We start from the raw sequence: 12,005 nt of genomic DNA, 5'->3' as shown, positions 1-12,005 counted from the left end.
GATACCTACATGTAAAGTCTTTTTTTTACATGAAGCAATTCCGTAAATGACATTACACCACTACTTATAGCACTTAAAGAGAAAATATAACCCCCTTCTCTACTTCAGTTGGACTTATGTGCATAAACATTATCTAAACTTCCAGATATAAATGTGTATACATGTTAATGTATTAAAGCGGACCTGTCACCCTAAGAAATAAGTCCAAATTATTTTCTATATTGTTAGTTGAGCAAAATAAACTTTACTTACTCTATAAAAATAATATAAACCTTGTTTCCTTCCGTCTTGGAATTACTCAATCAAAGCAAGCAGGCAGGCGCCATTTTGTGGACACTGTTATTAAGGCAAGCTTTGTATCATGCCAAAATCTTGTTTATGTGCCAGAATGGGGGACCAGATGCCCAGGCCCATGCACTGGCTACACAGGTAGATGAGAAGGAGGGAGGGGAAAAGTGAGATGTGCAGTGACATCTAGGAAGTGCTGAATGGAAAGCTAAAGTTATTGTCTGCCCCGCCTCTATGCCTAAGGCATAGAGGCGGGGCAAGCAATATATGATTGACAGCTGGGATTTTTATATGCCTTTATAATGGGTTTGGATGTGTAAATCTAAAAATGAATTTGGGTTTCATGTTTAATTTGAACAGGACTTCTATTATACAGATTTTCATGTCTGGGTGACAGGTCCACTTTAAAGGAGAAGGAAAGGCTAAGTCACTTGGGGGTGCCAAAATGTTAGGCACCCCCAAGTGACTTAGATCACTTACCTTGTACCCTGGGCTGGTGCCTCTGTTAGGAGAAAAAAGCACCAGCCCAGGGTACTTGTAATGAGCGCTTCCTTCTTCCTTTTTCTTCTGCCGGCGAAATCCGTGGACCGGTGCCTGCGCAGTAGAGTAAAAAGCCAACTTTCTTGTTTAAGTTCGGCTTTTCACTCTACTGCGCATGCGCGTGCAAGCGAATAGGAAGTAGGAAGCGCTCTCTGCTACCCTGGGCTGGTAATGTTCTCTTCGTACAGGGGCAGCAGCCCGGGGTAAAAGGTAAGCGATCTAAGTCACTTGGGGGTGCCTAACATTTTGGCACTCCCAAGTGACTTAGCCTTTCCTTCTCCTTTAATGAAGTACTGCGTAGTAATGGCAACCTAACCATTACCTATAACTTTCTATGGGTCATTTCTCGGGGTGGGGCTTAAAAATGTGCCCAAAATGTGCTCAATCCATGCTTTACTCAGAGAGTTGGATCCCAAGAAAATGCACCTAAGGGTATTTAGGAAATTATGTTCAATGACAGACAAACCTCTTTTTCTATTATTTATACACTACTGTTTATGAGGTTTTGTGCCACAAGGCTCAGGAACAAGCAGTGGTCTGCTGCTGCCCTAGGCACCAAACCGGCAGCCCTACTTCCCTTTTGTTGACTGTCACATACTGTATGGTGTATATTCTGTGCATGCTCTCTTGCTCTGAACAGCATTGCCTTTGTATTTAACAGGGGCCCTCTGGTGTCTGTATATAAATATGGTCATGACAAGACTGCCCACAAAACATGTATATATAGTTTATGTATGTGATAGTATAAATTGGTAAGTATAGGTTGTGTGTGCTGGGTTTAAATGGAAGGGTTTTACTAGATGGACTCTGGTCTTTTTTCAACCCTATGTAACAATCAAGAAAAGTATGATTTTATATCAGATGTGGAGTAAATTTGGAAAGGAAAATATTCCAACTGTCCAACTGGAGGCAAATGGGCCAGATGTGGCCCTCCAAAGGATATTTATGGCACGTAGTCTGCTTAAAGGCTCTATAGACTCAATGCCATCATCATTTAATTTAATCCAACCCTCGAACATGCATATGAGAAAAACAAGGCCCAGTAAATGTAATGAGTTGGACATAACTGCCTTGAATAAGATTAATTTGGAATCAATCTTATTAAAATAGATAACTCTCCAACATCAATAGAGAAGACAGCACTAGCATAGCTATCATTTGTAAAATGCTGGGTCATAATTGTTGCAGATCAAAATGTTAACCATATTTTATCCATCTGCTGCCAAACCTTTGCTTTTGTATCTGGGAAACCATTCTTGGATAAAAATACAGAAAATGTAGATTGGGTCTTTTGTAAAGATTATTGGGTTCTCCATTATGCCATATTCTTGTTATGTTGCAATTTGCATTCTTGCTCCAAATATCTTGTCTTCTATGAAGCAGTGTTAAATAATCATAATATAACGTTGGCATACATTATTTCCAATAAGAAAAACATTTTTTTACAAAGACAAAAACCATGAATATAGAAAAATAAGCATATTGTTTACTGTATGTGGCACTCTCACTGGCATGAACAAGAACAATTTATAAGCGAGTAAGGTAGGTGAACTGACTTCTATCTTCTATGAACATTACAGAACACAATAAACTGATAATGATCAAACATGTTTAGTGACAGAAATAAATGATACTTAAAAATTATCACAAATTACATTTTTGCCATGGTTTTCTGTTTTTAGAATTGATGTATTGTAATACAGCTCCTAAATGTTATGGCTAATGAACACTATATGAGCAAATACAACATAAAGTTTTTTTTTGTTTTATTATTGTGATTGTTTACAGAGGATCTGATTGTAATAAATGAGATGAGATGCACAAGTATGAAAAACCTTACCGGGGGCAAAAAAAGATGTTATTGTCCCTTTCAAAGTTGGAGAACTTTCTGCCATTTTTCCCTTTCTATATTTAAGGAATTGAACACTTCACAAACATTTTAGAAACTAAATCTAAATCCACAGACATATAACTTAGCAGACTTTTGGAATTATGAACTGAAAACTATAAAAAAAACAACTAAAAGGCCAATGGTTCAGTTATGATTATAAACACTGTTTTATTTGCCTTCAAATTTGGATTTTAACCATTGTGACTTCTTAATAAAAAAAGAAATGTGCCTATAGGCTTAATATCATAACCTAAAAGTAAGCATTACAAACTTAGAGCCTTTCAAAGGACTAGAAGTTTGAAATTAGTAGGTGTCCTCAACTATTTGCTGAGGTGCAACTTATATCCATCTGTGACCAACCTTTATATTACAGATAGATCTTTCCTAAGTGCCCTGTGATGCTCAATCTGACAAATAAGTATCCACTGTGTTTAATTATTTAGTCAGTAGTGTAATAATGCTGAGTTTCAAAATAGCAAGCCCATAAAATCCTCCCACCACACATGACCAATAGTAATATTTCAGCAGGTTCACCATGAGCACCTTTCATTAAAGCAAAAAACTTTTGGGAGTGAAAACAATATACAAAATATACATTTTCTGTATTAAAAAAATACATATAAAAATTAACGTGAGAAGAAAAAATACTTAAACTTGAATTTGTTTTGAGTATTTTGTAATGAAAATGAACACCTCTCCTTCAATGAAATTGTACTTGTAACCATTTGCTTGCAACAGCACTATGAATGACTTTCTTAGTGCAACACCACCACCAGTGACAGACTAAAGAGTCTAAGATTGCGTTAATATAAACACACATGATCTATATCAGGAATTCCTAACCTATGGGTCTGGAACCAAATATGGGTCCCCATGCTGCTTAGGGTCTTTTTGATCCTCTTAAATAGAATAAAATTGCTACTTGTTATTAAAAGAACAAATAAAATGAGTTGCGAAACTGATTCTGACTATTTTGGGTTCACAAAACTGGGACCAGGTTAAGAAACCATTATCTATGTATTTTCGTTAAATTATTGTCATATATGAGGTTACTTGGTTACTTTTTCTAAGGAGAGTATCTCCCTTAACTGACTAAGCAAAATCAGTTTAGTTCTACTTCTTTGTATTCTCTCATAGTTAAGTATTCATTGTAACACAAATTGTGGCATGTGAGTATGATGCATTACTTAATGAAAGGAGGCATATTTCATATATAACAGTGATATCTGTGTACAAATATGCATTATTTTGGGAATCCCAACACATATTTTATGCAGAACTAGCTGTCTCTGCTGCTACCTGTTCCAAAATAATCATTTAACAATAAGAAGACAATGTACATCTTAAAATACATTTTTAAATTAACACATGATTTAAAGGAAAAAAAGTAGACTCTCTTTTTTTACAGCAACACGTACAAGAGTGTACCGAATACATAGTATTTGTGCAACAACAGCATATACAAAAGTTTCTACTGAGTTTTGGATTACAGACTTGATATGCTTTGGAGAAATTAGACAGACCCCTTCCACTACTGCAGGGGTAGCAACATATTGTATGTTGAAGAAAGTTGAGGCAGCCCCCTCCAGCAGTTTGAGATAGATAAAGCCAAGAAAAATTGGCGCAAATTGACACACAAAAGCAACGTTGATTTAACCACTTCACTGGCACAAAGAACCAGCCAATGGACTTTCCATTCATTCTTTGCGTGTTTTCATTTCTCCCCCAATCATTATTATGTTACCTTCTGGGGATAAAAATGCATTTTAGCTATCAAACTTCTCCATAAATTTTGCCGTTGAGGGTGGAATCATCCAATTAGCATAAACACAGTCATTGGCATATCTTGAAAAAACAGACTTATTGGCATCGAATCTCGGGATTGGAACGGGGCTTTCTTCAGACCAGTTCGGATAGGACATGCCTAAAAATGAAAAGAGATAATTTGTTCTGCACTGAAGAATTTAAAAATATATAGTAAAAGCTTCACGTGCAGACAGTAAGGCCCTTGGCAAAACTCCCTTTGATGTAAAAAGACGAGCCTTTGATGTTGCTACAGAGACAAACAACAGGAATTGTAGAGGAGCACAGGGAAGGGCAGGCACTGCATGCGGACATTAATCTTTAACACAGTTATCTGTAATTTTTGGATAAAGTAGATGCAAGTGATATTGGGGAGTTTTTACTATATTGAATAAGGGATGACATATGTTGGGAAGTCTTCTAATGACAGTTACTGTACCTAATTCAGGTACAAGTAAAATGTAGGTTTATCTTGGGAATAGTAGCTACATTTATTGTGCTGTGTTTTGCACTATACATCTGAGAAGGGCTCAATACTGGTTTCATTTAATATAGCATTCACAGAGTGTGTGAAAAATCCTAGAATGGCTTTCTTTCAGACTGAGTAGGCAGCAATATGGAATTTAAATGGTTTGATGCCCATTTTTATTGGATTTTTATACTTCAATCCTTTCAGCTAAGTGGATTCTATACTTAATTGAAAACATTTAGTAGGAAACATACAGTTCCTCTTTAAATACAAAGTATTTTGTGACATCCCTAAATATTTCTTTTAAATAGACTGTATTTTATGTTTTTTGGAAGTAAAGAAATTTAGAGGTAAGCCAATTTACTTAGTGGTCATCGGGCCATGTTTTGCAACACACCGCTGCCCCACTGTGCCTGTTTTATTGTAGAACAGATGGAAATCCTTAACTGTTTAGCTTTTTTACACAGCCAGAAAAAATTGCACATAGAGTTCTGCAAGGGCATAAAATTGTTTACTAATATACACATTTTTAAATGTACCAAAAGTTTTCTTTGCATGGGGCATAGTGCAGATACTTTATAGTATATAGTAGCACTATGTCCCATGCAAATACTGACTGCTACAGATATTTCCAGCATGACCACACAAAGGCTTGCAAGGGGAAGTTTTTTAGAACCAGGAAGTTAACCAGAATATACTAAGAGGAAGTCCACCGCGTTTTTGCATTGCTGGCCTCTTCAGCATCAACTTAGCTCAGTCTTATTTTGTTGGAAAATGTAAATTAATTGCTAATCACAATAATGATATATCTTGAGAAGCAACTTTAATTTTGAAACATGTTTCCCCATATACTGTAAAAATTTGAAAAACAAAGAATAATGGAAAATCCCAGGCATTTTTTAACTGTACAATAGTGGAAAATCATACACAAAAACAAGTAGAAGGAGTTTTGGCAAGAACTATGCTTACTGTCTCATGTAATCACTACAATAAAACACATACCAGAGACTGACATCCAAAAGACAATATATGGTAGAGTTTGCAAATGAGCTTAAAAGTTTCAGGGATTTTAGTATTGTAAAAAGCATGCCTACATTAGGAGGCATGTTAATGTATTAAGACCAAACTTCATTTCTGGCTGAAGTATCTAACTCTATTAACACATGCTGGGACTTTAGGATACTTTTCCCAAGTAAAAATACTATGAATAGTAATAAAACCTCTACCAAATTCAGTAGAAAATACATTAAGGTCAGGCAGGCTATGGCATTTTGTAATTTTAATAACTTTGCCCCCTCCCCTTCATCCTGTGAGTGGTTTGAATTTATCAATGCAACTCAGCAATCTAACATGCCAAGACTCAATGTAAATGAGCCTCTTAGGGATAAAGACCATGAATTCATCCAATGTTTAGTAAATCCAATCAAAAGTGTACAAATATTCTGTATTACCAGAAGGTTTTCTATAAACCTTACTGGAAGGATTTTATCACTGTTAAGAGACAAGCAGTGTGTATTAAAGGGGAAGTATTCACTCCTTGACATGAGTTCAATTAATAAAGCTTGTACCCCCTTTTTAAAATGAGCTCAATGCATGGGGTTTGTGCTGAATATACCTTTTGCCTGTTGTTTTAATAATAAAAAAATAAGTTTTCTGTTATTTATTGAGCTTAACAGGGCAAACAATCTGAAGCTGAAGCTACTCCATGTTTGAAGCAGATAATCACATTACCATTACACAGATAAAACCTCTGAATGAAGGAGTAATATGAATAATGGTAATATTATTATCTAAGCTGCAAGGACCAAACATGGAGTAGCTTCAGTTACCCTGTTTGCTGTGTTTATTCCAAGATATGTTTTAATAAGTAACTATTAAATAATCATTTGAATATTTTTTTGTAAGTACTACAATAGGCAAAAAATATGTTAATCCCAAGCCCTATTCATTGTACTTATGTTGAACAAGGGGTTATACTAAAGATAACTGTATAAAATTTATAAGTTGAGGTTATATTTTTTTCCTACACCCCAGACTGATATCTTAAGATACTTATTATGGACACATGTAATAAAAGGTGGAAAGTTTTCTATTGGTCTTATCACCTATGTCACCAATCACCAGGAGGCATTTACTGGTTACCTGTTTAAAAGAAACCATTTTATTGACTGCTAGCGACAACTGCACCAGACCAAACTTAGTGCCTTGTATTACATATGAGGGGAAGGGGTTTACTGTGTTTACAGGAAATTCCTTCTCTGCTTATTTGCTACAGTTTAGACATTCACCATTGATATCATTAAAACTATATAATCTACTGAAATCTACAGAGAATTCGATGAGGTAAGCAATGCACAGTTTACGGAGTATGAAGGCAATTACTTGGTTACTGGCAATTACTGCCATTGCCAGACCAATAGAGACTAATAGTTTCTGATTAATTCGGTATTGTGTTAGAAAAACAGCTAAACTACCATGTATGTTAAATTATTACATATTTATAGTCTTAGCTGGTCTGGCCAAAACCCAATAAACTATGCTAATAAAGTATGATGATAAGTACAAAATAAAAGCATTATGATGTTAACTTTTGCTTTATCATTTAAAATTTTCAACCCAACTTAACTATGTAACTATGTAAAATTCAAATGCAGACAGACTACTTTAACATACTGCATAGCAGTATGCATTGCTTTGCTGCTGCAATGTTGAATTTCTAGTTAAGAGTCTTGCTTGACTTAGACATTAAAAATGTTTTAAATAATAACAATTTCAATTAGATATGCTCTTTCTTTTTATCTTAGTCTAATATAAGCCCTATCAACTAAACAAGTGCAAATTATGATCTATGATATTTAAAGTATAGTGCATCAAACATTTGCTGGAGTTTAAAAGCCCATTCCTCCGAATATAAAATTTACACATGAATAAAACTATTATATAATCATATATAGCCCAAGATATACAGAACAAAACTTAAGAGGTAAATTTAAGATGTCGGGAATGGATAATCAGTGTATCAATATATTAATTTATATAACTTATCATCTTCTGATGCTTTACATAAGCCATGATTACAGATATCTTAAACCACTATTTTACCTACAGGTTATTCCTTTGTAGTTCTTTTCACTGGTTGTATTTTATTTAGAATGTAAGAAATGTAAAGTCATGTATAACTGGTTTTCATTAAGACAAATTGATTATTATTATTATTATGTTTGTCTTGAAGGAAAATAGTTGGTTTCAGTGCTCTAATACCTTCTGCAAACCAACATAAAAAGATAAGGTGCAGAACAAAGCTATGGAAATATTCTGCTGGCTTGTGGCTTCTTTTAACTTTATTATATGCCATCACTAGCTACCATTCAAACTGATCATTACTTGCACAAATATCTATATGTGTATGTCTGATTCTGTGTCTTTATGTGTCTAATGCTTGTGGACATATAGGAAAATTCTAAATTTTTGACTCTCAAAAGCCTAATAAAAGCTTCCAGTTTCTTAGATGTGTGTATTTATGTGTATCTGCAAACAGACTATGAAACAGAATACAAAAAAACTGTTGCTTAACTGGTGATTTGCTTGCCAAGAGTTTTTTTAGATACACATTTGTATCCTCACTCTGGCAGTAACCCCATGAGAGTATTAACATTGATAAAAATAAAAGCCCTCAGTAGACAAGTCCCCAGTTATGCACAGTCTTGTTGCATATGTGTGTGAATATATATGCCAAGTAGTAATTCCAAAATGCTCCTAATCTTGTGTCTGTTTTAACAAAGGAAAACACTTTTCCTTTTAGTGCTCCATTTTCCTTCTAAACACAAATAGTACAAATAGAAAATAATCTGATAATATGCTTGAATCCCCACAAATGAAGTTTAGTGGAATTCTTCCTAAATCCCTTTTACCAAAAACCTGGTTAATACAGGTCCAGAGACTGTTCCAAAAATGTTAAAGTAGTATAGATATATATGTTAAGTGCTCCTGCTCGTGCCAAAAGATAGCATTTACTTGTTAGGAATAGCATTAAATTGATACGTTTTCCATGAGATTCGTTCCTTGGCTATGGTATAATGTTGACATGGTTTTTGGTTTATAGTTTTGTATACATGTACATACAGTGTTGCTAATATTTTCTTTATGTTTGCTTCTTTTGAACAGCTGCAAACATCTGCAAATGCTGCCATTTAAATATGCAAAAGAATAAAAAAATATATTTAAAAAAATAAAATAAAACAGCTTTTCAAGCAAAGTTTCATTGATTTCATTCAGACACAAGCCTCTGGGAAGAGAAGCAGGTTGCGAGAGGCGCACAGAGAGAAATCACGCTTGTGTTACTAGACAGAAGCTAGAATCTAGTAAACGCATGGGAGATTCTACCATAGAGTTTGTTTTCTATCCAGGTAGAAGGGAGAGTTCGAGGAAGTGGGGCATTATTACAGTCCACCAGAGGGGTCTCCTCTTCAGAAAGGCCATCATCATACAGCAAGGAGTCAGCAGGTGTGGATGCAGCCAAGTCTAAATAATCCTGATAAAATATAATTAAGATGATACATATAGTTAAAGCATGTCAGTTTTTTCAGGATCCAGGAAAATGCATAGATAAATATTAAATAATGTAGCCCACAGATTTGGGGTTAAGAGTGCAATCCAGAGAACAAAACAAGCAGGGAGGACTTTTACCTATTAGAAGGCAGTGTGTAATGCTCAAAAAACTTTACACTCTAGGGGTCATTTACCAACTGGAAAGCAATATGCAAAATGCAAAAAAAGTGCTATTTTTGCCCCTACACTGAGTATTACAGCATATATAAGAACAGGCAGCAGGTGTGAGATATACAATCTGCTTAATAATAAGGAGTGTTACTTTGCTATCTCTTATGAAGCATCTTGATTCCTGTATTCCATATAATGGGCCAGATTCAATTCAGTAAAAAAAGTTGAAAACTTATGGACGACATTCAGTTTGAGATGCAATTTAATTCAGAAAAACAAATCTCAAGGAGTATCATGCGAAGACTCTATTAAAGTCTATGGGAAAAAATTGGAACTGAGTTAAAATCTTCTTTCTTCGAATTGAATCTCATCCATCAATGTTTATGTGATTAACCATGAGACAACTTTTTCTCACTAAACTGAATCTGACCTAATATTTATATATAATGTATAAAAAATAGCCTCTCATGTAAATTAGAATTTTATTAAAGAGTTTAGGCTTATTATTGTAAATCTTTGTAACCTAAGCAGTCTTGTACCCAGAGAGTGGAGAACTTGACTAGCTGCTATTAGTAGGGAACTTAGCTGTGTGTAAGTGGAGGGAGCTGCTATTAGTAAACTAGGAAGAAAAATAACAGTCAGTAATAGTGGACAAGCACAGTTCATTTCTGGCATTTATAGGGATAATAATCTTGTTATCCTTTATAGGAGAATCCTGTATAGTATATTTGGCATCAAATATTACAGCTACTTTGTACCGGTAAATATGTTGCAGGCAACATGGTATCGCAGGCAATATCCTGCCTACAATTAGTTATGTGCCTTGCTTTTATAATTTGCGAGAGCATGCGCAAGTACAGCTAAGAGCAGTGGTTTCCAAATTTTGGGGCTAAAGAGATGTGGGGGGTGCTCAGGGCTATTATGGCATATTTGTGTATTTTCTGTCCTGGATATTTTTGAAACTAGAGATGAATACACTCTGATACACTGATATTTTCCAATATCTGTACTCATTTCATGAACTTAGGGGGAGCCTGACCAAAGGTTGGACCTTTAACTGGGGATTTACCTGAAAAAGTTTGAAAACCCCTCTCTTAGAGGCAACATTGGTCACAGGGTTTGACTCTTCCCTACTCAGCTAGTAAGTGAATTACTAGAACTGGAGCTTTCTTGCAGACTAGGCACTTGCCACTATCCAACTTTGCACTTTGCAATTCAGTATACTGTATCTCTTCTTCTGGTAGTTTAATACTGTAGTAACAACTTACCCTGCTTTTCACCATCATCTTCTCTAGTTCCTTACTGATTTCGCCAAATGTTGGTCTCTTGTCAGGCTCCTGTTTCCAGCACTTAAGCATAAGATTGTACCTGTAAATTTGGAGATAAGGTGACAAGGTGCAATGTTACAATACTATTTTTTTTTTCAAAGATTTGCCGCTTAAATATACAACTACCCAAGCTAATAACACACTTTTGAAACATGCAATGCACTCGAGATACCCAAATATGACACTGAAAAGTTTATGTAAGGGAGAGAATTATTATTTGGTATTGCATACATATGCATAGATCCTGACTGGGACTCAAAATAGGCCATGGCGTTTTAAATACACACAGGCTCAAACAGTCCCACACCATCCCAATAAATAGTGACTGTCTATGGCATCTTGCCAGAATCCACAGATTGTCAGGCTGGGTCTAGAGTTAATATTTATTAAAATGTAAAATTTTAGATGTAAACAAATACGAGCTTACATTTCATCACTGCAGTTTTCTGGTTTCTCCATTCTATAACCTGTTTTTAGGAGATTAAAGAGCCTCTCAGGAGCAATGCCCGGATATGGATTTCCTCCCAAGGTTACAATCTCCCACAGGAGCACTCCAAAGGACCACCTAATAAAAGCAAGGACAGAGCAGATTTATTCGTAACAGTGTATGTGCAAATTCTACAGCATTGTAAGAACTGTCAATATTTACTACTCAATCAAACTTCAAAAGAATCTTACAAGCCTTTCTAGAATAGTAAACAAATCTTACTCCATCTATGAAAATAAGCAATCTTAGGAAACAGACAAGAGGGTTGATTCACTAAAGTGCGATAACGCTTATCACATGCTTTTTGGCATTAAAATCAATGCAAAAAAACTTGCGATTCGCTAAAGCATTATAGAATTTGTTAAGTCGCATATCGCGTGCGTTAATTAGCGTGCAACCGCATGCGTTAATTTTACCGCATTGCGTTAATTTTTGTGCAGAAATAATACTAACGCATGATTCACAAACACTTAGACGCGC

The 12,005-nt window shown here is 35.2% G+C and overlaps 1 protein-coding gene across 2 annotated transcripts in view; it reads right to left on the bottom strand.

Annotated features, from left to right (window-relative positions):
• Positions 1–2,292: 2,292 nt before the first annotated feature.
• The window catches only part of ret (ret proto-oncogene), a 60,203-nt gene continuing 50,490 nt past the window's right edge, over positions 2,293–12,005 (bottom strand). For both annotated transcript variants that reach the window (XM_012966869.3, XM_002933895.5), the window contains exons 17-20: positions 11,466–11,603; positions 10,979–11,078; positions 9,375–9,522; positions 2,293–4,643 (exon numbers count right to left, since the gene is read on the bottom strand). In XM_012966869.3, the coding sequence (XP_012822323.2) occupies positions 4,486–4,643; positions 9,375–9,522; positions 10,979–11,078; positions 11,466–11,603 (544 nt within the window). In that variant the 3' untranslated portion in view covers positions 2,293–4,485. The remainder of the gene's footprint in view (positions 4,644–9,374; positions 9,523–10,978; positions 11,079–11,465; positions 11,604–12,005) is intronic.

This window comes from Xenopus tropicalis, chromosome 7, assembly GCF_000004195.4.
Source record: "Xenopus tropicalis strain Nigerian chromosome 7, UCB_Xtro_10.0, whole genome shotgun sequence".
In the NCBI taxonomy this organism is placed as follows: domain Eukaryota; kingdom Metazoa; phylum Chordata; class Amphibia; order Anura; family Pipidae; genus Xenopus; species Xenopus tropicalis.
This window is presented reverse-complemented; position numbering and strand designations above follow the sequence as displayed.